Below are 27,122 nucleotides of genomic sequence, written 5' to 3' on the forward strand. Positions count from 1 at the left end.
TATATTAGTGGCAGAAGATAAACTGAAAAGTAGAAATGGGGAAAATAACTATAATGATAGAGATAATGCTGTTGATGACCATCTGAATAGCTACTTTTATTTTCAGAAGGGGGCATATCCTGTAGCTACTTGCTTCTTCCTTATTCAATTCATTTCCTGTTAGAGGATCAGTAAAGGGTAAGATCAGAAGAAAAGTTAAAAAATATTATTTTACTAAATTAGTAGTAGATGCTGGTAACAAACTGCCAACAGATGTGGTCGGAAACTCAACATAGTCCACTGTCAAGCAGACTGATAGTACAGATCAGTGCTATGCCATTGCACAGCATGGAACAGTATAAGCAATTGAAAGGTTGCTATTAAATGTCCCCTATGCAGACCTAATATATGTGAAAGAAATAGTAAAAAAATGTTTTTAAGATTGTTAACTTATGCTCATATATTATGGGTATGTTCACACAGGGGAATGTCTGTGCGCAATTCCACCGAAATATTTCGCACGGACATTCCACTGCAGCAGAGTTCCATTTATTTCAATGGGATTCTGCCACACTGTTCACATGGTGGAAATCCCCATTTTGGCGTCCGCAGAAGGAAAAGACATGTCTATTCTTTCTGCGGATTTCTAAGCGGTCCTAGCGCCTGTCGCAAATGTTTTACACTGTGTGAACACACCAATATAAGAAAAAAAAACTAAGAGATCGAAAAGTACTACCTAAACAAAAATGGTACTGATAAAAACTACAGATCATGGTGCAAAAAAATAAGATGTCATACAGCCCCATATATGGAAATATAAATAGAAAAAGTTGTATTAAGGCAATTTAAAGAATACAACTTTTGTCAAAAAAGCTTTTTGTTAACATGAAGTACAATAATAGAAAAGCTATGTAAACATGGGCATCGTTTCAATCATATTGACCCAAAGAATAAAGATAATGGCCTATATTTATCAATCAGCCTAAAACCCTAACTGTCTGGTTTTTCCCATAACAACCATTCACAGCTAGTTAAGATATGAAAGCTGAGCTGTGATTGGTTGCTGTGGAAAAAAAAAAGACAATTAGGGTTTCAGGCTGATTGATAAATCTCCCCCTATATGTTAGTTTTATCATAATGTGTACAGCATATAAAAAAAAAAACTCTCCAAAGTTGCAAAATTGTGAGTTCTTTTTTTTATTTCAACAAAAAATATTTTTATTGTTTTGTTGTACATTTAAGTAAAAGTACATTACAAAGTACAATTGGTCGCACAAAAAAACAAACAAACATCTTTGGATGGAAAAATAAAAGAGTTTGACTCTTAAAAGGCGAGGAGGAAAAACTAAAAACCCAAAAATGAAAATTGGCTGCGTCTTCAAGGTCAATACCCGCAATGTTTTAAGGGGGTTAAAGCAGACCTATCAGAAGGCTTTTAGGGTATAAATTGAGTAAATGGCATAATAGGGCTTTTGACCCTAAACCTGTACATACCTCTCATTAGTTAACTGACTCCTCCAGCAATGAGATATCAAAGTTTATAAATAGATACGTAAATTAGGCTTTGGAGCCGTTCCCTTCGGCAGCTAGTTTACAGTACAACCTTGTGGATGTCAATCATGGGGGTAGAGAAGGTGACCAGTGCACAGAGGGGGGTGACTTATTTTTGAGGGGAATGCCCAGTGAGCTCCAAAGTATAACCTGCATATCTATTTTTAAACTTTGATTTCAATTGTACTTTGTCATTTTGCTGCTGGATGGGGCCAATTAACTAATGAGAGGTATGTACAGATTCAGGGTCAAATCTTTATACAGACTTACTTTATAAGGTTATGTTTACACTGGTTAAACTCTGTGTGGATTTTCACGCTGAATCTATCCCTAATTAAATTTAAAATCAGAGTGAAAGCTGAGTCCCATTGTCTTTAATCTTACACCCAAGACCATTGCAAAGTCCTTGACATATTAAAGGGGTACTCCGGTGAAAACCTTTTTTCTTTTAAATCAACTGGTGGCAGAAAGTTAAACATATTTGTAAATTACTTCTATTAAAAAATCTTAATACTTCCTGTACTTATTAGCTGCTGAATACTACAGAGGAAATTCTTTTCTTTTTGGAATGCTCTCTGATGACATCACGAGCACAGTTCTCTCTGTGGACGTTATTATAATAATAATAACACTTTATTTATTGTTGTCCTTAGTGGGATTTGAACCCAAGTCCCCAGCGCTGCAAGGCAGCAGTGCTAACCACTGAACCACCATGCTGCCCTTAGCATACATCTGCTATACATCTGCTATACATCTGCTATGCATGGTTGCTAAAATGGACAGAGATGTCAGCAGAGAGCACTGTGCTCGTGATGTCATCAGTGTTCCAAAAAGAAAGGAATTTCCTCTGTAGCATTCAGCAGCTAATAAGTACTGGAAGGATTAAGATTTTTTAATAGAGGTAATTTACAAATATGTTTAACTTTCTGCCACCAGTTGATTTAAAAGAAAAAAGGTTTTCAGCAGAAATCATAAACTATACCTCAGATTTCTGCTGTGACTTTACACAAAAATTTTTAGCTAAAAATGTATTGTTTGAACACAGCCTAAACATGTCTAACTTAAAAATTCATCTATCCTAGGATAAATTAAAAAAAAAGGGCAGACTAGATGGACCACATGTTTTTTTTCTGCCATCAATCTTCTCCCTTTAAAGGGGTACTCCGGTGGAAAACTTTATTTTTTTATTTATTTTTTTTAAATCAACTGGTGACAGAAAGTTAAACAGATTTGTAATTTACTTCTATTAAAAATTCTTAATCCTTCCAGTACTTATTAGTGGCTGTATACTACAGAGGAAACTCTTTTCTTTTTGGATTTCTTTTCTGTCACAACCACATTGCTCTCTGCTGACACCTCTGTCCATTTTAGGTACTGTCCAGAACAGCATATGTTTTCTATGGGGATTTTCTCCTGCTCTGGACAGCTCCTGACATGGACAGAGGTGTCAGCAGAGAACACTGTGGTCATGACAGAAAAGAAATCCGAAAAGAAAATAATTTCCTCTGTAGTATACAGCCATTAATAAGTACTGGAAGGATTAAGATTTTTTAATAAAAGTAATTTACAAATCTGTTTACCTTTCTGGCACCAGTAGATTTTTTTTTTTTAGTTTCCCACCGGTGTACCCTTTTAACTATTTACCAACAACCTAAAGCAACAGAGAAAATAATAGCCATATAAAGATTCAATAAAGAAAAAACTATTCTGACACACCAGTTCAGAAATAGCCACATTATTCTTACCATCCCAGCATCAACCGCAATTGCAATCTGTTGAGCACGATCTGGAGACATTTCACAAACAGCAGCAAAGGTTTTCATCAAGGTCTCACTTAACTCCTTGAGATGCTCTCCTGGAAGGTCACCAGGAACAGAGGTTAAGAATTGCTCTGCACACTGTACATCTTTTTTCAGTTTAACAGAAAACGCACCCAACCTTGATTCAAAGGACTGAAAGAAAAGAAAAAAAAAACATTTATTAAAAATGTAATCTTTAAGACAGAAATTGTTTCAAGTTCTTGTGGAATAAAAATGAGCACAACATCCAAAGATTTCACTCTAGATTTTAGCACTATAAATTGCTACAAGAGCGATTTTTTACTTTGAGTGGACACTGCCACTTGGTGAAGGGATTGTTATAAGCCAGGCAAATGTACATGGGGAAAAAAAGGGTATGTGAATTAGCTCTCCTCCAGAAGGAAGTCCCATACTGGTAGGTAGACGAGACTTAATACAGTAATATGGTTTGCCCTCTAGAGTAGACAGACTGTTCTTCAACAATTCATCACTACAAGGATGCTTAAAGGATGATTAATTTTTAATAACACAATAACATCTTAAACTGTACCTAAACTATCATACAACTTCTTACATGTCATAGACATGTGAGAATTTGTGATCAGAGGGGTTCCAATTGCTAAGACCGCCACCGATCACTAGAACAAAGGGACAGAAGTGCTCACATGAGCACTTTGTCCCTTTGTTTCTGCTTATTTTCCTTGGTAAATTGTGTACACTGTATACTGATGCAGTTAAAATCTATGAGAAATTGTGTGAAATTTGAGGTACACTTTAACCCCTTAAGGACTCAGGGTTTTTCCGTTTTTGCACTTTCGTTTTTTCCTCCTTACCTTTTAAAAATCATAACCCTTTCAATTTTCCACCTAAAAATCCATATTATGGCTTATTTTTTGCGTCGCCAATTCTACTTTGCAGTGACATTAGTCATTTTACCCAAAAATGCACGGCGAAACGGAAAAAAAAATCATTGTGCGACAAAATCGAAAAAAAAACGCCATTTTGTAACTTTTGGGGGCTTCCGCTTCTACGCAGTGCATATTTCGGTAAAAATTACACCTTATCATTATTCTGTAGGTCCATACGGTTAAAATGATACCCTACTTATATAGGTTTGATTTTGTCGCACTTCTGGAAAAAATCATAACTACATGCAGGAAAATTTTTACGTTTAAAAATGTCATCTTCTGACCCCTATAACTTTTTTATTTTTCCACGTACGGGGCGGTATGAGGACTCATTTTTTGCGCCGTGATCTGAAGTTTTTATCGGTATGATATTTGTTTTGATTGGACTTTTTGATCACTTTTTATTCATTTTTTAATGTTATAAAAAGTTACCAAAATACGCTTTTTTGGACTTTGGAATTTTTTTGCGCGTACGCCATTAACCGTACGGCTTAATTAATGATATATTTTTATAGTTCGGACATTTACGCACGCGGCGATACCACATATGTTTATTTTTATTTTTTTTTACACTGTTTTATTTTATTTATGGGAAAAGGGGGGTGATTCAAACTTTTATTAGAGAAGGGGTTAAATGACCTTTATTAACACTTTTTTTTAACTTTTTTTTTGCAGTGTTATAGGTCCCATAGGGACCTATAACACTGCACACACTGATCTCCTATGCTGATCACTGGCGTGCATTAACACGCCTGTGATCAGCATTATCGGCGCTTGACTGCTCCTGCCTGGATCTCAGGCACGGAGCAGTCATTCGTCGATCGGACACCGAGGAGGCAGGTAAGAGCCCTCCCGGTGTCCGATCAGCTGTTCGGGACGCCGCGATTTCACCGCGGCGGTCCCGAACAGCCCGTCTGAGCAGCCGGGATACTTTCAGTTTCACTTTAGAAGCGGCGGTCAGCTTTGACCGCCGCTTCTAAAGGGTTAATACCGCACATCGCCGCGATCGGCGATGTGTGGTATTAGCCGCGGGTCCCGGCCGTTGATTAGCGCCGGGACCCACGCGATATGATGCGGGATCGCGGCGCGATCCCGCTTCATATCGCGGGAGCCGGCGCAGGACGTAAATATACGTCCTGCGTCGTTAAGGGGTTAAAGGAGATGTCCGGTGCTCACTTTTCTTTTTTTTTTATTTTATCCGTTCCGGGCTGGAAAAAAAAAAAAAATAAATTCTCTTAACTGCCTAGGCTCCCCCGGAGCTCCGGTACAGGTGTTCGGTCCCCGGGCTGTATTCTTCTTCCTTCCTGTTAGCCCGGCACGTCACACGGAGCTTCAACCTATCACCGGCCGCAGCGATGTCCCGCCTCGGCCAGTGATAGGCTGAAGCTCCGTGTGACGTGCCGGGCTAACAGGAAGTAAGAAGAATACAGCCCGGGGACCGAACGCCTGTACCGGAGCCCCGGGGGAGCGTAGGCAGGCAAGAGAAAGCTTATTTTCTTTTTTTTTTGCGGCCCGGAACGGATACAATAAGAAAAGTGAGCACCGGACATCACCTTTAAGTTTAACATATTCTGGAGATTTTGTTGGGATCTTCTTTTCCATTAAGGGGTAATCCTGAAGCTATAGTTGAACAATCACAATTTAACTCCTCTACAGTAAACCCAAAAAATTCATAGGAAAAAAGATGAAAAATATGTAGAAATTAACAACACTGACCTCAAGCTGCTCAAGCTGAATTTTTAAAGTTTCCAAGTTATCACCGAGGGCAGGTAGATTATCCAAATGGAGCTTCTGATCTTGAACAACCTTTAGATGATCACATAATGTTCGACAATGCTGATTTAAAGTCAAAGTTATCTAAAATGAAAAAAAATTGATAAATTAAAAAAAATTTGTTCAAGCAAAAATTGGCAAAAATTATGTTCCTTAGTAAATTTTTCTTCACCTGCAGATATTCAAGTTACATTACAGTAACTCTAAAGTTCTTTTCTATATCTAGCCCTTTAGAAAAAAATATTTTACTTGTCGTTACAGTGCCAATCTAAATTTTGAGCAAGATCCTGTGGATTTCAGTTATTTTTTTATATTGATCTGTGATTGTGTGAACATATCCATAGGGTGATTGTAAGGAATGGTTCTGCCAGAACCCATAGGGTTAATGATTTCTAGCCCTGTTGTTGTTTTGGTTGCTGGGACAACGCCTTTGTGCTCCTGTGTGTGGTTTAACTTGTTGAGCTAATTAGGGTCCTCCTGGTTGCAGCTCAGGCATATATAACAGGCATATATAAGGAGGCCCTTTTCAGTGATTCTCTGCTTGTGATAGTTCTTAGTAACTTACCTAGCTATCTCTGTTTATTCTGGTTTTGTGACTTTTGTCTTGGCTTTTGACTTCCCTTTGTTAGGCTGGGTTCACATCACGTTTTGTCCCATACGGGACCGCATTTTTGCCCCGTATGTAGTTTTCCACCGGACCTAAGGTCGTAGTCGACCACAGTTTTAGGTGCGATGGGAAAACCGCATACGGGGACAAAATGACCTGACCGGAGTCAGCGTTTCACTCTGGTCGGCTCATTGAAATGAATTACATACGGGACCGTATACGAAGGCATATGGGAGCGCAAGTTTTCAGCTGCCGTATGCGGTCCTGTATGGGACAAAACGTGATGTGAACCCAGCCTTACTCTGTTACTGTACTTCGTGCTCTCCAGGTTTTGACGCGGCCCTCTGACTACGTGTATTTGTGTGTGCGTGTTTTGGTTTGTTTTCTGTTAGTGGTGTGCCTCCAGCCTTTCCCGACCTCTTGTCAGTTTTGTAGTTTGTTGTTTTGACCTTTTGACTGTCCCTCACTTATTTAGGAAGGGACTGTCACCGTGGTTACGGACCTGTCGATTAGGGCAGGTACGTAAGTAGGAAGGGATAGTGGATTGGGCGAGAATAGTGTGCACTCCTTTCCTGCCCAAACGTGACAGTGATCAGTTGAATAATGTCTGACAGTCTGGTTTCTATAAATATAATAACTAGCAACCACAATACTATATTGGGTATGTAATGCAGCATATATCCAGAAATGGATGGGGGGGAGAGAACGGGCTAGCAAAAAAAAATAAAAAATGGGATGGTGGGAGCTACCCTTTAAATTCTAAGATTAAAATTAAGAGTTTATTGTCATCACATTTACCTTTCTAACAGGTTTATAACCTCCAATGTTATAAGGTAAGCATCTAGATCTTTTCTGAAAGCTGTCATAGGACATTCTATAATAAGAAGATTATGGTTTGTTACCTTAGCTTGTCACCAACTCACCTCATCTGCCACTGTATCTCCCACTCTTTGCTCAACTTCAGATGCAGTTAAATCTGTATTTTGAGTTGTAGAGTTTTCATCCAATGTTTTCACACCATTACATGGTTGTTCTGTAAAGCTGAATTTTCTTGCAGTTCCTGGTTGCTCAGAGGGGGAAAATTGCTTATTTTGTTCAGGACTTTTCTTATTCATCTGTTCAGGAATGGAAGAAGTTGAGATCAGCTCACTGGGAAACAGACCTTTATTGATGTTAATTATAAGCTCTTCCAATTTGTTAGAATTTTCAGAGTCTGGAGGAACATGAAAGATTTGATCAAGCTGGGAAGAGATTAATTTTGGACTATTTGGCTCCTGCACTTTCTGTTCATTAAAGGATGATGAAGTACTCAAAGTTTTATGACTTGGGGTCATTTCTACTTTACATGATACTGTGTCATGTTCAATTTGTTTGCCTTGTTGGTTGTTATCTCCCTGGATCATTATTCCATTTTCTACGGCTTTAGTCTTTACTCTAACTAGATCTAAGTCTGGTATATGTCTTGTGCATTCATTATGTTCTCCAAAATTATTTATTAAAACTGTTTCACCTTCTTTATCAAATATATCCTTGGAAACATTTTCACTTTTGGCAGACTCTTTAGTACTTAGATTGACCTTGTCACAAGGTAATTCTGGTAAAGAATTTCCATTCCCATCTAAGTTCTCCCCTGTGTTGTATGGGCTGTTGGTATCTCCCAAAACAAATTGTTTGAAATTAACATTGTGATCAGTTGTTTGTATTATTCCTGCACAACCTTTGAGGTAAGTTGCTAAGTTATCCAATTCTCCTGTGTTACTTGATTCCATATCAAATGCACCGGAATTCTGTATATCAGACACAGCACTAGTAGTAGATGCTTCTACATTATCACTAGAGCTTTTACAGGTAGATGAATCAAAAACTGCACACAGGTTATCAATATGAATTGGGCTTTTTGCTGTAAGTGGGACAATACTTTCTCTATAATTATTTGCCTCCTTCATTTTCATAATATCTGTAATGCTGCAGGTTTCAGTGTCATTCGTTTCAATTGAAGAAATACTTTTTCCTCTACCCTCGTCATCTGGTAAATCTGAATTAACCTTCTGAACTGAATTGGTCCGCGACTCTATGTCTTCCACACAATAATTATTTTCAATATGTGTAACATTAGTGTTGAAAACAGCCTTTAATTCATTGAGTAGACAATTTTCAGGTATCTGCTTAGAGTTGAAGTCAACTGTAGAGTGTTCCTCAAGCTGAGTGGCACATTGATCACTGCTTTCAGAACCATTGTTCACTCGGCCGCATGTCTCATTTACTTCAATTTGCATATCTGCATTGCTACATTCATCGTTTACATTCTCTTTTTTGGGTTGAATGGATTCAGGAATAAGCTTAGTATTATCAGTTGGTGATTGATTATGATCAGTATGTTTGGAAGTGGCACTACCATTGTCAGTATAATCAAGGCTATTATGTAACTGGGGATCATGGGCGGAATCTTCAGCATCCAGTTGTGCTAGAGCAGTTGACTGAACTTTCAAGTTCACTAATTCTGGTGTTTCAGTTTTACTTTTTTTTTCAATATCGCTCTCACTTTCATATGTACTCTTATAATGAGTTAGCTTAGGATCAGAAAATTCCACTGGTATACATGAATTAGAATTGCCCAGAGTGATGACAACACTTTGTCCTAGACAAGGCAAAGACTCATCCGATTCACACAGAACCATAGTGTTGGATGTACTTCCAGAATTATCAGAAGGTGGATGCAAGACATTTTCAATATGTAAGTGTCTTTCATTATCATTATAGCCAAAATCAAACATAACAGCTTTGCTATCAATTTCAGTATCCTCAAAGTATTCATCTGAAAATTCTTCAGTGGCTTGATAGCCCTCTTCACTGTTTGTCTCATCAGTGACAAAACAGTCAATGTCCGTTTCACTAAAACTACTCTCAACATAATCTTCATCTAGTTCTTCTTGAATGATTACTTTAGCCTTCATGTTGTCATCCATATGCATGTCAGTGGTTTTATATTCATTACTCTCATATTTTCCCTCTACTGAACCACTCTGAAAAGAAAATTTGTCCTTATATAATGAAGCGTGTTCATCAACACAGGAGTTAGTTTCAGAATCTTCTTCAATTATGGTTTCCAGAAATTGCCTTCCTTGAAACATTCCAGTGTTTTCAGCATCACTATCAGTGTTATAGTAAAACTCCTCATCTGAGCTTGTATCACTCTGGGAATGCATTCTGTCTTCTATTATGTAATTTCCTATAGTTTTCCAAGTCTTTTTAATCTCATCATTATCACCAACCTCATCCTCACTTTTATCATTTTCATCAGACATATTAGATTCACTGCTAGTATCTAAATATTTATGAAGCTCTTCGTCCATATTACGCAGTACGTCACCGTTGGTTTCAGGTGGGGGAGTAGCACAAATCTCAAGGTCAGTGCCTTTACCACAATGTTCTTCATTTGGCATTTTTTGCAGGTTATCACAAGATGAGTCTTCCAAAGAAACAACAGCATCTTCTGTTTTATCTTGAATAGGACTGATGTTTGAAGCGATTACAATTTCTTCTGGACATTTATAAACATCTCCAGTCTGAGCAGAGCCTTCATTAGAGTTGGTATGAATGGTATTTTCTTGAATTATATTGTTATGGACAGTTGCATTAGGTGGTGTAACTAGTTGAACATCAGCTACAATTACATCTTTAACAGGAAACAAATCTATTTCTTCATGTGCTCCAGCTGTCTGACTGCACTTCAGATTATGTTCACTGGATATATCATCAGTTTTTAAATTTTTTAATAGCTGACAAATCACCTCCTCAGTATCTTTGCTACCAACTTTATCCATAAACTGAAGTTGCTCTGTAGAGGCTGCTATGTTTTGTGTTTCTTCAAAACCTGAGCTCAAATAGGAGGTACTGTCACACTCAGTTATACTACTGTCTATATCACAGATCAGGTCTGGTTTTTTCCCCTCCAAATCATCTCCCACAATATCAGTAACGCCTTCTTCATTTTCACACCAGGTATGCAAAATATTTTCGGACTCAAGCAACATGCTAGCAGCTTCATCAAGATCACCATCAAACAGTAAAAGTCTTTCCCCTGTATTTGCATCAATATAACTATTTATCATGAGATAGGAAATAAATAATTGCTTTGTATGGTCTGGATTATGTGTCAGTTCTTCCTCTGGGTGATTTTCAGAGCTTTCAGTCAGCTGATCTGGGTGAGATTCATAAGATATCCATTTCAAAGCATGTTTGCAGGTTGGCTCCAGGACATCTATATTTGGCATTCTGTCCTGTAATTCCAAATTGCTGAGGACTGATGCAGTGTTTTTGTTTATTATACCTGACTGAGCAGCTATATTTAATTGGACTATCTCAGATGTCTCAGGAATATATAACCCTGCAATTTTGTGTCTGTTGCTTAGGATCTTTTGTGCTAACTCATTAGAAATCATTCCTTGTTGTAAAGATGTTGTTATGGGAAATATTTCACTGGTATCAGGCCATATAAGTCCAATGAACCCTTTTTGTGCCTCTAGAACCATCAATGCACTACTGTGTGAAATTAAATTACACTGAACAGCTTCATCTACTGTTAAGCACTTTCTTGTAGATGGGCAAAGGATTCCACCATTTTGAACTTGTTGGGTTAAAATTCCACAAACTGTTCCATGATCAATAACACCCTGATCTCGAGCCTGTTCTAAAGTCAATTGGGTTCCAGTATCTAGGTCGATAATGCCACCTGAAAGAAGCTGAGCTCCAAGTAGCCTGAACATAATTTCTCGTTCCAGAATTCCTTCATGAGCAGCACGTAAAACACTAATTTTCCTTCCAGATTTTAATGTGATTTTACCTTTATCTTCTGAGTTAACTAGAATAAATCTCATTCCTGTTTTCTCATCTGTCACTGTCCTCTGGAACAGATCGGCTAATGTCAACTTTTCTGCTGTGATGGGATCAATCAAGTCTTTGGCAATCTTTTGCCTCTCAATAAGCTTTGTAAACATTGACGTAGAAATCATATTTCTTTGAAAAAGTTTATTTACATTGAGCTGCTCTCCTGTAGTGGCAAGTTGAAGGCAACCACAAGATAGCAAAGTGTTGATCATTTTGACTGTTACAGTTTCTGAAATGAATCCTTGATTGTAAGCTGTAATTATAGGAAAATCACTTGGAGGGAGAGATGAAATGACACTCTTAGCGTGAGAGACTTCGTGGAGTCGTTCTTGGATCTGATCATCTATAAGATTATGACTCTTAGCGTCTTCAAAGCCAAAGCATCTCTTTAACTGTGGGCAAATCAGTTCGGATACTATAAGTTGTGTTTCAAGCAAAATAATTCCTGTTTCATAATCAACAAGGCCTTCTACAATAGACTGGTAAATGGAAAGAATTCTCTCATTTGCCTCATCTATAGCTCCTGACACCACTTTATCCACCTGAAACAACAGAAAAAAATTAGCAAGTATGGTGACTATACACCAGCTACAATTTAGAAAAAGCACTCCACGTACTTACCACACACAGAACAAGCGGACTGTATAAGCAGTTCAGATAAAAATGATTTTGTCAGTATCTTGACAGCAAACGTGGCACAAGCTTTGAAATTAGCATGCATCTGTGAACTAGAATTTAGCTTTAAGAAACATTGTGTGTGTTAGTTAGAAGATTGATGACAACAGGTAGAGTATGATCCACCTGCAAAGCAAACCATCATGCCATTTGATGCCTGTGAAGGGTTAGGAGATGTGTCACAAAGAGAACCATGCTTGTCATGTTTACAGCACACTGTATAAACCACGCCTGGTGAAAAAAACACTGTTAATAAAGAAGTCTGGATGATACCCTGATGGCAATCCAACAGGTACAAAAACACATGTGATGTTTTGCTAGTCTTTGTCTCATGAGACCACAGAAAAAGCATGATCAGAATATATTTGTGAATATTAAGCCAATACAAAATTAGCTTTCTCCCCAGCTAAAACCAACAACATACAGTACCTAAAGTTAAGGAACCTGGTTCCATTTAGATAAAAACAAATATCTCCAAATATGACTGCTTCAGTCACATGCAATAAATAAAAATCACACAAAGTTGGTTGCAATAGAAACAGATCAAATTGATCTGCAGATGTCACCTTCTGTCCCACCAGTTTATCTACCAGGTCCTTGGCTTCCTGTTGTTGTCTTTCGTACTCTTTTGATAAAAGACTGTGGCTTTCTTGGAGTGATTTAATTTGGCTTTCTAATTCCACTCTTTCTTTTTCAGTCATTCTGGTGAAAAATTAAACAAAACACTTATAAATACATGATGTGTTATGTTCATGATACTGCATTTATCCAGAAGTCTATTTTATATAGTAACTGCATATAAATACATGATGTGCTATGCATCGTGACATGTTCATGATACTGCATTTATCCAGAAGTCTATTTTATATAGGAACCGCTTATAAATACATGATGTGTTATGTTCATGATACTGCATTTATCCAGAAGTCTATTTTATATAGGAACCGCTTATAAATACATGATGTGTTATGTTCATGATACTGCATTTATCCAGAAGTCTATTTTATATAGGAACCGCTTATAAATACATGATGTGCTATGCATCGTGACATGTTCATGATACTGCATTTATCCAGAAGTCTATTTTATATAGGAACCGCTTATAAATACATGATGTGCTATGTTCATGATACTGCATTTATCCAGAAGTCTATTTTATATAGGAACCGCTTATAAATACATGATGTGTTATGTTCATGATACTGCATTTATCCAGAAGTCTATTTTATATAGGAACCGCTTATAAATACATGATGTGTTATGTTCATGATACTGCATTTATCCAGAAGTCTATTTTATATAGGAACCGCTTATAAATACATGATGTGCTATGTTCATGATACTGCATTTATCCAGAAGTCTATTTTATATAGGAACCGCTTATAAATACATGATGTGCTATGCATCATGACATGTTTATGATACTGCATTTATCCGGAAGTCTATTTTATAGGAATCGCTTATATAGATACAGTGGTCGGCACAACCTGCTTCTGATATTTCATATGGGTGTATGCAGTCAGGGGGCTTGAATGGATGTGACAATTTGGGCCGGTGACGGTGGTGCTCAATCTCGGCAAAGAAATTCAGACTGATGAAGCACGATTCCGTGTGAAACAGCCGCTGTAATTGCAGCGCAATCGAGGCACTGAAAATAAAGCAAGATTTCTGGAGCACAGACTTGGTGAATGGCTTCTCGTTTTTTCTATTACTGCCCTATTTTATAGGAATCTTGCGAGAAAACTCTGAATAAACCCATATCAAGATATTGGAAAAAGATGTCATATCCAAACAAGATCAGAAAAAATAGCAGAATCTTGTTACCATTTACCATTATTTGTACTATACATGGTTATCTATTACACAATGTGAAACAAAATGGAAACTGGTACAATACCTGTCACCATGCTTAGCTAAAAGTAATTGTAAAGTCTGCAGAGCATCCGAAATCTCATCCTGCTTTGTGAGAATCTCTTCACTGGAAATCTGAAATAAGAAAATGTACATATGAGGATTTGAAAAACAACATTTCTATATTAGAAGTCACACACATATCACAATAAAACACTTTAAGACTCCAAAAATTAAACTTGTGACACTTGACTTTTAATAGGCATGGAAAAAAGACTTGTCAGCTCTCATTTTGTTGTTTCTCTCCAGAAACACATAAATAAACTGACGTGTTCCCATAATATTTGTCCAGCAGGTACGACACTCTCGTTCTTTCCTATCAGTGGTGGTTGTATCACGCTCTGAAGGGAAATACTCTATTGCTAAGATTCAGTGGGAAATTTGTTAATACATTTTCAGGAGAAATAGCAGAGGAATGGCAGAAAAAGAGTTCTAGCTCATAGATTTGTGTATTTTAGTAGATGATTTGTTTTTTCTAGGTATCATAGTGCACTCAATTTACTTGCTGCCGTCACTGGCCTGATATGCATTTATTAGTGTGTCATGTCATATGTCAAAGTATCTCTAAAGGCGCAGAGGTGTGAAGGTGATGTGTGGCCCTTTTCCAAAAATTGCTGGCTAGTGGGGGTGGGATAAAAAAAAAAAAAAACTTATTCTTCACTTAATCTGTCAGTGCAGCAGTGGAGCAGGACCAGGAGCCAGCAGAGGGGTACAATTTTTTCTTTCTGTCCTACCTTGCTACAGGACAGAATTTCAGCATTATTTATGCACAGGAAAAATCTGAAGTGGATTATAGTATAATAAATATGGAATGAGATTATACAGATCTGATCCACATAGTGTTGATCTTTTCAAACGGAAATCTACTAAATCTTCTGTGAATCTGTGGGGAAGTCCACTGTGTGTGGACCAACCCTAAATTCTTTACTTTCAGAAGACACCCAAGTACCTTTATTGAGATTTCATATTCTTAAAATCAATAACAAAAAAGTGACGAGTTCGTGATTTTCAAAATAACATTAAAACTTTAGCTGTCCATGGTAACAGATCACCATATTTTTAATTGTAATATCAAAGAGGCAGTGGAAGCTGTTCATAAACTGAAACAACCACCAGGTGTCACAACCAGGTAATGCTATAAAAAGGAAAACCCCTTTAATGGAGACATAACCACTAGCCTGGGGAGATTTCTCAATTCATATGAAGTGGAAACAGTTGACCCCTATTGGACCGATCTGACATTTAACCCCTTAACAACAATGGATGTAAATGTACATCATGGTGCCGTGGTACTTAACAAAGCATGACATACATTTAGCTAAGCACCAGACCGGTGTTCGCGTCATGTGCAACAGGTACTGGCTGCTACCAGCAGCCAGGGACCTGCCGGCAATGGCGGACGTCCGCCATTAGTCCCCAGATGCCATGATCAATACAGATCAGGGCATCTGTGGCAGTGTGGTACTTTAAATGGATGATCAGATCGTCCGCAGCACTGCCGCAGAGATCCGATCATCCATAATGGCGGACAGAGGTCCCCTCACCTGCCTCCGTCCATCCCCAAGGGTCTTCTGCTCTGGTCTGAGATCGAGCAGACCAGAGCAGAAGATCACCGATAAAACTGAACAGTGCTATGCCCTATGCATAGCACTGAACAGTATTAGCAATCAAATGATTGCTATAAATAGTCCCCTATGGGAACTATTAATGTGTAAAAAAAAGTTTAAAAAGTTTAAGTAAAAAAATGTGAAAAATCCCCTCCCCCAATAACACGTAAATCATTTGTTTTTTCCCATTTTACCCCCCAAAAAGCGTAAAAAAATAATTATAAACATATTTGGTATTGCCGTGTGCGTAATAGTCTGAACTATCGAAATATATTGTTAATTATCCCAGCCAGCTTCTTACATGACAGTGGGCTCAACCTATCACCGGCCAAGGCGGAACATCGCTGCGGCCGGTGATAGGCTAACGGCTGTCCGACGTTCCCGTCCCCAGGAAGCTGGTCCGGACCAACAGGGAAGGTGAGTTAAAGTTTATCTTGTTTATCATTTACAGCCCGGGCATAGGGATACAGCGAACAGTATATAGTGCCAGCATCGGCGGCCTGGAAAAAACAGGAGCACGAGGAGGGCAGTGCTTGCGGGTGATATGTGAGTATTTACCCCGATGGGGACAGTGCAGTGCTGGGCTGATAATTATTGGGGGGGCAGAACAGCGCTCGCGGGTCACATATGATTAGTTCCCCGATGGGGACAGCGCAGCGCTGGGTTGATAACTCATTCATTCCCGAGGGGGAGGGGCCCAATCGGTATTGCGGTATGGAAAAAATTCATATGGTGCAGCACAAAAATTTCGGTATTCGGTATTAACCGGTATACCACCCAGCCCTAATAACATGGGTATCAATATAATTGTATTAACCCACAGAATAAAGAAAACATGTCATTTTTACCATAAATTGTACACCGTGAAAACAAAACCTTCTAAAATTTGCTAAATTGCTGTTTTCTTTTCAATTTTCCCACATAAATAATATTATTTGGCTCGCACCGTACATTTTATGGTAAAATAAGCGATGTCATTACAAAGTAAAGTAGGTGACGCAAAAAACAAGCCCCCATATGGGTCTGTGGATGGAAATTTAAGAGTTATGATTTTTAGAAGGCGAGGAGGAAAAAACGAAAATGCAAAAATTAAATTGGCCTGGTCCTTAAGGCCAAAATGGTCCTGGTCCTTAAGGGGTTAAAGGGAACCTGTCACTAAGTTTTACCCTATATAAGTGGCAACATGTAAAAGAGGTTAATGTCATGTGTTCACCATGCCTGGATGTCTACTGGCACGTCTGTAAATGTGGAGAAAACATTTTTTATAAATGTCCCACGCAGTATGTAAATGAGGCTTAAAGGAGAACTCCGGAATAGGAAAATGATCGTCCATACTGCCGGCAGTAAAAAAAATAAACAGGTACATACCTTCCTTCGCTCCCCTGGTGCCTCCGGTAACCGGCTCCGTCCCCCGCCGCGATCCTCTTACTGGTTGCAGGTGGTCGGCGAGTCATACTGCCTTGGCCGGCGATAGGCTGGGCAGCAGTGTGAGAACGCTTCAAGACACACAATTCTTCACTACACCGGCACCTGCTGCTGGGGCCGAAAACGTCACACTGCCGCTCAGCCTATCGCCGGCCAAGTCGGGACTTCGCTGTGGCCGGTGATTGCTGAGTGCAGTTTTGACTCGCCGACCACCGGCAACCAGGAGGAGAATCATGGCGGAGGCCAGAGACGGTTACCGGAGTAACCATGGGAGAGAAGGAAGGTATGTACTTGTTTATTTTTTTTACTGCTGGCAGTATGGACGATAATTTTCCTATTCCGGAGTTCTCCCTTAAGTAGTCACCAGGCATGCTCAAGTAGTCACCAAGCATGCGGCTTGCTAAATAAGCCACGGCAACCCGGGCTCTTATCACATCTTTCCAGGCATGATTGACAACCTAGCTATGAGCAATGACATTAGGCCCTGATTAAGTTGCTCGATCATACCTATATATATGTTATTAGAGCCTGAATAGGCGTGATTGCAGCCTGGGGAGCCATGACTACTTAAGCCTCATTTACATACTGCGTGTGACATGTTTTCTCCACATCTATAGATGTGGCAGCAGACATCCAGGCATTGTAGGACACGTGATATTAACCTCTATTATGTGTTGCCACTCGTTATATAGGGTGAAACTTGGTGAAATGTTCCCTTTAAGGAATATCCTGTAGCTACTACCCCATAAAGATATAGGGTGGGAAAACTTCACTATATCAAAATCTGTTAATTCAGATACTACAGTATACATACAATTTGTATCTACCCAAGGCTGGATAAGAGACCACTACATTAGAAATTTCCCACCATTATGGAAGGAGGTTGTAAGCAGGCCTTATAGGCAACATATAATGTTATTCTTAATATCTTATTAATATTTTTACTTTTTATTTTTTAACTAGTAACTGTAAACCATTGATGGGAAAAAATGGGAAAAAAGAAGAATGAAAAAAATTGGTTGCTTAATTTTTATATTTAGAAGAAACTAAAGCAACTGACCACTGGGAAAAGTCTCTAATGCATTGTTGGTAAACCTTATTAAACAGAGATACAGTGAAAGACTATAGTGAAGACTTTGCAAAATGTAATTTAAAAAAATTGTCTTTATGAGTGTGATCTTCTCAAAGAATATGGGCAACATGTATACTGTATGGTGGACTAAAGATCTGTCACACAAATTCTGGTCTGGATAAGTGGGTGGGCATACATGGTTCATGGCTGGCATTCATTGATACCAATATTTGGTGTATGATACCAAAATGAGTGTATATCCGGCTCTCTAACAATGAAACATGGAGGCGGCGTGTCAACCCCCTCACTGTGCATGAAACAGCTGGATCGCTGTATAGAAAATCAAGGAGGGTCCCAGGATCAGACATTTATCCCCTTTCATTTGGATAGGGGATAGATTTTTCTAAACAGGACTACCGCTTTAATGAAATTTGACCAATGTACAATTCCTCTTAGCAGCATTTAATCTAGAACTTTTTTTTAAAGTGTAAGTGTATAAAGTGTGTAAAACATGCTAAAGTTGGCACATGCTAACTACTTTGTTATTCAAATTTAGACTCATGTGCCCATATGACGTTATATATAGCCAAAACCTGGACAGAGACTACAATATGTGCCAAGCTGTCCCTCAAAAACATTTAGAAATTTCATGGAATTATAAACAATCATATAAGTATTACATTTTTGTACTATGCACCTTTATTTTAATGTTTCCCAAGATGCCCCTAAAAATCTCCTGACATTAACGTAAGCCTTTTAGCCTGGATTTACTGACACTGACCACTGGCCAGGGTTTGATGGCTATTTGAATGCTCTCAAATTGTTTGTAAAACTAGTAATTTTTATGTGTCAACATTTTGTGAATGCATAATTTTACAGTAAATACTATATTTGTGCTTGTAGAAGTATATTGAGATATAAGATATGTATAAATTATAAACTGTTCGATTCATTTTTGGGTTTCCAATTGATGCTTAAAAAATCTGCTTGTCTGTAAATTTTGACTTGGTAATTTTTTTAGCCATTTATTTATTCATTCATTCGTCAGTTGCATGAAAATGGAGGTGCCTCAAAACTAGTGGAAAATCAAAGCACATCCTATATTGTAAACATAGCTGTATTCACCTTTTTTATACCTATGCTGATGGTACTTATAGCAAGAAAAGCATATTTTGAGTGACATGAATGTTGAGCTTTTTCGGTGCAAACTGGAGATTCAGAATGATTTTGAGGTTTCTTGACATAATGGTCCACATTTATCAAGCTGAGTGAGAGAAAACATGATTTGCTCACAAAAACCAATCAGATCTCCAGCTTTGATTTTTCTAGAGCTCATTAAGATATGAAAGGTGAGATGTAATTGGTTACTGTCAGCAAACAACTCCAAATTTTCTCTCAGACTGATAATTCTGGCAGAATCACTCTGGCTTCTTGTGCAGAAGAATATATTATTAAAACACAATGGAGGAGATTTATCAAAACCTTTGTAGAGAAAGAGTGGTGCAGTTGCCTATAGCAACCAGATTGCTTCTTTTATTTTTAAAAAGGCCTCTGAAAAATGAAATGAAAGAAGTAATCTGATTACTTGCTATGGGCAACAGCACCACTCTTCCTATACACAGGTTTTGATAAATTTCCCCCAAAGATGTTGCAAATTGTGTACTGTATAGTAGGTGTTTATGGATGACTTTCAATAGTCTTCCATTTATTCCTGATAAAGTGTGAGCATAGTCAAACAAGCATGTTTAATGAAGGGATACAGTGATGTAAGCATATATTTGAAGATTTGGGTGTGTAAAGCACAGGAGAAGGAACAGTCATCAGCACTGGATAAATTATTATGGACAGCTCATTCAGTGTGGCATTTTCCATGCTTCTACAGAGCCAATAAATCAATTGAATTACATTTAATTCCATAGATGGTTGTTGCAGATATACCATGGCATAAATGGCCATCCATTGATTATCTTCTGTGAGTAATTGAAGAGTACCAATCAACCAAGCATAAAAGAACAAGGAATATATATATATATATATATATATATATATATATATATATTAGGGTTTGCCCGATTATCGGTTTGGCCGATGTTGTCGGCCGATAATCACAATTTTGGGCATTATTGGTATCGGCAATTACCTTGCCGATAAGCCGATAATGCACCCACCGCACCGCGAAGCGCCCACTTTAAATCAATGATTTGCAGCGGTGTCGCGGGGGGATAAATAGCCGATAACTTATACCGGAATATCGGTATAAGTTATCGGCTATCGGCCCTAACCTCCACCGATTATCGGTATCGGCCCTAAAAAAACGATGTCGGTCGATCCCTAATATATATATATATATATATGTATATATATATATATATATATTTTATAACAAGAAGCAGCTTTGAAAAATGTTGACATTTTTTTAACCATGCTTACTACGAGAGTGATTTACTGTATACTGTAATATATTTATTAGAGAAAGAGCCATCATAACGCCAGTATACAAAATAGCCTTTATTATAGGTTGAATTTAAGTGTAGGTTGGATTCTTTTCTTGTGAGGTCAGTTCAGAGAAGATGCAGAATTACCTGTTGTTCTAATGAAATCCACGGTTGCAGGATCTTCCACATCGAAAGTAGTGGCTCTCTACTTTGGCTTACCCCTCCAAACACCTTTCCCTCAAAAAGTCCCCATTGTGCATGTAATAAACTCTTTAAATGGGCACTGTCAGATTCAAAAACATTTTATATGTTGTACATCTTGGCAAAACATTAACCTTTCTAATATGCTTTATAAGAAAATGTTATTTCCTTTTTATACAAATCAAGCTGAAGCACAGACATGACAAGGTCCTCTAACTGAGGGTGGGCTAGCACTCCTCTGTGTTCTCTTCTGTCTGATAGCATTCCTCTGTGCTCTCTCCTGTCTGATAGCACTCCTCTGTGTTCTCTCCTGTCTGATAGCATTCCTCTGTGCTCTCTCCTGTCTGATAGAACTCCTCTGTGCTCTCTCCTGTCTGATAGTACTCCTCTGTGTTCTCTCCTGTCTGATAGTACTCATCTGTGCTCTCTCCTGTCTGATAGCACTCCTCTGTGTTCTCTCCTGTCTGATAGCATTCCTCTGTGCTCTCTCCCGTCTGATAGTACTCCTCTGTGCTCTCTCCTGTCTGATAGCACTCCTCTGTGCTCTCTCCTGTCTGATAGCACTCCTCTGTGTTCTCTCCTGTCTGATAGTACTCATCTGTGCTCTCTCCTGTCTGATAGCACTCCTCTGTGTTCTCTCCTGTCTGATAGCATTCCTCTGTGCTCTCTCCCGTCTGATAGTACTCCTCTGTGCTCTCTCCCGTCTGATAGCACTCCTCTGTGCTCTCTCCTGTCTGATAGCACTCCTCTGTGTTCTCTCCTGTCTGATAGCATTCCTCTGTGCTCTCTCCCGTCTGATAGTACTCCTCTGTGCTCTCTCCCGTCTGATAGTGCTCATCTGTGCTCTCTCCCGTCTGATAGGACTCCTCTGTGCTCTCTCCTGTCTGATAGGACTCCTCTGTGCTCTCTCCTGTCTGATAGGACTCCTCTGTGCTCTCTCCTGCCTGATAGTACTCATTTGTGCTCTTTCCTGTCTGATAGGACTCCTATGTGCTCTCTCCTGTCTGATATCACTCCTCTGTGCTCTCTTCTGTCTGATAGCACTCCTATGTGCTCTCCTCTGTCTGATAGTACTCCTCTGTGCTCTCTTCTGTCTGATAGTACTCCTCTGTGCTCTCCTCTGTCTGATAGTACTCCTCTGTGCTCTCTCCTGTCTGATAGGACTCCCCTGTGCTCTCTCCTGTCTGATAGCACTCCTCTGTGCTCTCTCCTGTCTGATAGTACTCCTCTGTGTTCTCTCCTGTCTGATAGTACTCCTCTGTGCTCTCTCCTGTCTGATAGCACTCCTCTGTGCTCTCTCCCGTCTGATAGCACTCCTCTGTGCTCTCTCCCGTCTGATAGTACTCCTCTGTGTTCTCTCCTGTCTGATAGTACTCCTCTGTGCTCTCTCCAGTCTGATAGCACTCCTCTGTGTTCTCTCCTGTCTGATAGCATTCCTCTGTGCTTTCTCCCGTCTGATAGTACTCCTCTGTGCTCTCTCCTGTCTGAAAGTACTCCTCTGTGATAGTACTCCTCTGTGCTCTCTCCTGTCTGATAGTACTCCTCTGTGCTCTCTCCTGTCTGAAAGTACTCCTCTGTGCTCTCTCCTGTCTGATACTACTCCTCTGTGCTCTCTCCTGTCTGATAGGACTCCTCTGTGCTCTCTCCTGTCTGATAGCACTCCTTTGTGCTCTCTCCTGTCTGAAAGGACTCCTATGTGCTCTCTCCTGTCTGATAGCACTCCTCTCTGCTCTCTTCTGTCTGATAGCACTCCTCTGTGCTCTCTCCTGTCTGACAGTACTCCTCTGTGCTCTCTCCTGTCTGATAGTACTCCTCTGTGCTCTCTCCTGTCTCATAGGAATCCTCTGTGCTCTCTCCTGTCTGATAGCACTCCTTTGTGCTCTCTCCTGTCTGATAGGAGAAGGTGCAGAGGAGTCCTATCAGACAGGAGAAGGCACAGAGGAGTCCTGTCTTATAGCACTCCTCTGTGCTCTCCCCTGTCTGATAGTACTCCTCTTTGCTCTCTCCTGTCTGATAGGACTCCTCTGTGCTCTCTCCTGTCTGATAGGACTTCTATGTGCTCTCTCCTGTCTGATAGCACTCCTCTGTGCTCTCTCCTGTCTGATAGCACTCCTCTGTGCTCTCTCCTGTCTCATAGTACTCCTCTGGGCTCTCTCCTGTCTGATAGTACTCCTCTGTGCTCTCTCCTGTCTGATAGGACTCCTCTGTGCTCTCTCCTGTCTGATAGTACTTCTCCATGCTCTCTCCTGTCTGATAGTACTCCTCTGTGCTCTTTCCTGTCTGATAGTACTCCTCTGTGCTCTCTCCTGTCTGATAGCACTCATCTGTGCTCTCTCCTGTCTGATAGGACTCCTCTGTGCTCTCTCCTGTCTGATAGTACTCCTCTTTGCTCTCTCCAGTTTGATAGTACTCCTCTGTGCTCTCTCCTGTCTGATAGTACTCCTCTGTGCTCTCTCCTGTCTGATAGTACTCATCTGTGCTCTCTCCTGTCCTATCAGACACAGAGGAGTGCTAGCCCACCCTCACTTACTGAACTTTGTCCTTACCTGTGCTTCAGCTTGGACAAAGCCATGATTTTATAAGCCATGACTTCTATAAAAAGGAAATAACATTTTCTTATGAAGTAAATTAGAAAGGTTATTGTTTGGCCAAGATGTACAACATATAAAAAGTTTTTGTATCTGACAGTGACCATTTAAGACTTAATGGCCCAGATTTATCAAACTCTGTGAGAGAAAATATAGAGTGATTTTCCCACAGCAACCAATCACAGCTCAGCTAACAAGCTCTGGTAAAGTGAAAGCTGAGCTGTGATTGGTTTTGTGGGAAAAATCATTCAATTTTTTTCTCTCACACAGTTTGATAAATCTGGGCCTATATCTTTGGAAGTTAAGCTTATGTAAAACCTACACTATATGAGTTGCCACATAAAAGATTATCTGATTTTGTTTTGTATTACATTTTCAGGTAAACATCTTTGGATTTCAGCTGCAAAGGAAGTGAGCTTGACAAGTGGTTTGCAATGATTCTCTGCTTACAGTCTGCAAGTGCTTTAAATAACTGGACAAAATCAAATACATCAAAAAAAGGTTTAAAAAATGTTGGCCCTAAAAGGGCTTTACACAGCACTTTCCATATTCCGCATAAAACTGCAGATTTGGAACATTTCTAAATGGCACAACTCGCAGGCTAGATAGTGTCAAGACTCCTCAAGAAGACTACAAGATCCCTTTTATTAAGTTGAGACAATCAATCAAGTAGTATTTTTTGTTTTTTGTCATGGAAGGTATTATGGAAATGGTGAGTGTTATGCAACCAGTAAAACATGGTGGATATAATATACAATTTTATTGCTTAGTAAACAAGACACATGATTATACGAAATGTAAAATGTTGAGGGGTAGGAATGTTCATTACTAAATAATGTTTCCAATACCTGGTGCTTAGAAGTGGGTGTCATTCCTGCACTCTCTCCTTCTTCTCCTTCTTTATTTAGCATTTTAGTGACTTTAGACACCCAATTCATTATGTCCCCTGCCTTCTTTACATGCTCTCGCTTTTCCTCTTCCAATGATTTCTAGCAATAGATGCGTGGTTTAAAACACATATAAACATTATATATGAAAAAGCAAAATATTACAGCAAAATATTCAAAAATATAACTTTGTTGCATACATTTGATTTCTTCCTGATATAAAGAAATATTCTTGAAAAAAAAACACCCTATTAATAAAATATGGAAAATACTACTAGTTAGTTTTGGGATCCATTTGCTGTGTTTATTAAGATTCAGGAATGCTTGTATTAGCTATATAGAGAATTTGTTGATACCTATTATAAGTGGACAAAATGCATATTTTGATGATTTGGCACAATGGCACAGTTTTATCAATCCTTTATATGCAAAAACTGTATGATTTGCCATAAAACCAATCCCAGCTCAGTTTTTATTTCTCATATTACTCTGGTAAAATGAAAACCAAGCTCTGATTGGTTGCTTTTGGAAAATCATGTCAGTTTTTGTTTGTCAGATTGATAAATCTGGGCCAATGTGATTACCTTTGAAATGACAACAACAGTAAAAAACCATTAGAGACCATCACTAAAACATCAACATATACTTGCTGCCTTTGCATTAGCTTGACCATAACAAGTAAAAAGAAAAAAAAATGATTATTTGGCACAAATTATATCTGAAGTTCTTAAACACTTCATTACTGTTTTTCTCAGCTCACTTACATTTTGCTTTTTCCTTAAAACAAGCAATGACATTTAGGTTCACTTTCCAAGCAGACATTTTGACTTGACATTTGCCGCAATTTACTTAACATTTTTGACAAAAACATTGGGAAACTTAGGAAACTAAAATGCTCATGGCATCATAAATATGACAAGATGAGCATATTCCCAGTAAAGAGTATAATTCTGTAATTGAGGGTGCGTTCACACGCTAATACTAGCAGCGGGTTTCACGCTGCAGGAAACCTGCTTCAAGTTACACTACCATTCATTTGACAGTCCGCAATAGTGTCAGATTTGCGGACTGTCCGCGGACCCATTTAAATCAATGGTAGCGTAACTCGCAGTGGGTTTCCCGCAGCGGGAAACTCGCTGCTAGCTACTAGCGTATGAACGCACCCGAAGACTGTTTTTTTAATTTAGCTTAATAAAGACATTTTATGTATGTGCTTTAGAAACTGGGCACAGTAAGGTGGCAAAGTATCAAAGATATCTGAATACAAGGCAAGGTGAAGAAAAGCATTCATTTAAAGGGGTACTCCACTGGAAAACTTTTTTTTTTTTTTTTTTTTTTATCAACTGGTGCCAGAAAGTTAAACAGATTTGGAAATTACTTCTATTTAAAAATCTTAATCCTTCCAGTACTTATCAGCTGCTGTTATGATCCACAGGAAGTTATTGTCTTTTTTGATTTCCTTTCTGCCTGAACAGTCACAGTGCTCTCTGCTGACACCTCTGTCCATTTTAGGCACTGTCCAGAGCTCCTACTCTGGACAGTTCCTAAAAGGGACAGAGGTGTCAGCAGAGAGCAATGTGGTCAGACAGAAAGGAAATCCAAAAATAAAAGAACTTCCTTTGGATCATAACAGCAGCTGATAAGTACTGGAAGGATTAAGATTTTTTTAATAGAAGTAATTTACAAATCTGTTTTACTTTCTGGCCCCAGTTGATTAAAAAAAAAATGTTTTCTAGTGGAGTACGCCTTTAAAACAATATAGATATGATATACTAGTGAGTTTAACTAAACCGGAAGGTTATTTAGAAACACAGCAAGCTCAGGGTTACCTTTGCTGGAAATCAGTAACATACATACCACAGTACATAAAAGAGGTAATGAAAGTAAAACATAATTCTCAGGTAATGTCCATTATGAATCTCCATCATTAATAACCGGTTTGCGCACTTCAGCTTGACATTCGGTTGCACTTCTTCAGGATGAAAATCCAGTAGGCTGCTCTTGCAACTTCTCATTATGGCATATTCATTAGACAATGTAGTTGAATTTATTGGGAAGAAAAATAGAGGCTAGGAATTCCAACATTCAGAGGCAGAGGAGCTTCCAACAAGCGTAGTCCAGTATGACAGTCATAAACTGCTTTGTCTAGAGCATCCTTGTAGGATAACTTCCTTCTTGTTTTGGGGCAGGTAAGATTTTTGACATATGACTTCTCATCCTTCAGCTTTGTTGCAGTGGCTGCATCAACTATTCCTTTCTTGATGGCATCCTCTAATGAAAGTCGTGAATGTGATCTAGGGTCTATTAATCCTCCAGTTAAGTACTGATACTCTAAGGATCTGTAACCAATTTCTTTGTTTAACAGGCCCAAGTTCATGGCTTCACCAGCAGATAAAATGGCTTTTGTTGTGGGATGGGTAATCCCCGTGTATGAAACCTCACACTGTTGAATTTGTTTAGCACAAACATCATCAATTAAGCCTTTACGTAAAGCTTCTGATACATTATATTTTTTCCCATTTGAAGGATCAATGATCCCTCCAGTGCTTATCTGAGCTTCAAGACATCTAAACACTGTTACTCTATCTACCATATTTCTTCTCAAAGCTTTAAAGACAGAAACCCTTTCATTGGTTTCAAAAATCCAATATCCTGCTATAGGACTGTTAGAGTCCTTACTTGGTCTTGTTTTAGAAACTAGAATGTCAGCTAGCTGAACTGCTGAAAGAAGCCCTTCCTGAAATTTAATATTTAGTGTTCTGTCAATTTTACCTTGGGAAACAGCTTCGTCTAAATTAAACTGTCTTCCTGTCTTTC

General features: G+C 38.9%; 1 protein-coding gene across 20 annotated transcripts in view; it reads right to left on the bottom strand.

Moving 5' to 3' along the window:
• The window catches only part of DST (dystonin), a 613,928-nt gene that overhangs the window by 197,722 nt on the left and 389,084 nt on the right, over positions 1-27,122 (bottom strand). For 19 of the 20 annotated variants that reach the window (XM_056565774.1, XM_056565763.1, XM_056565758.1 and 16 more), the window contains 3 exons: positions 24,267-24,407; positions 14,077-14,165; positions 12,746-12,881 (listed from right to left, as the gene is read on the bottom strand). In XM_056565774.1, the coding sequence (XP_056421749.1) occupies positions 12,746-12,881; positions 14,077-14,165; positions 24,267-24,407 (366 nt within the window). Of the gene's footprint in view, positions 1-3,275; positions 3,483-5,953; positions 6,095-7,540; positions 12,047-12,745; positions 12,882-14,076; positions 14,166-24,266; positions 24,408-27,122 lie in introns of all 20 variants that reach the window. The other variant, XM_056565772.1, reaches the window with a different exon arrangement.

The sequence above is a fragment of the Hyla sarda genome, chromosome 3 (assembly GCF_029499605.1).
Source record: "Hyla sarda isolate aHylSar1 chromosome 3, aHylSar1.hap1, whole genome shotgun sequence".
Taxonomy (NCBI): domain Eukaryota; kingdom Metazoa; phylum Chordata; class Amphibia; order Anura; family Hylidae; genus Hyla; species Hyla sarda.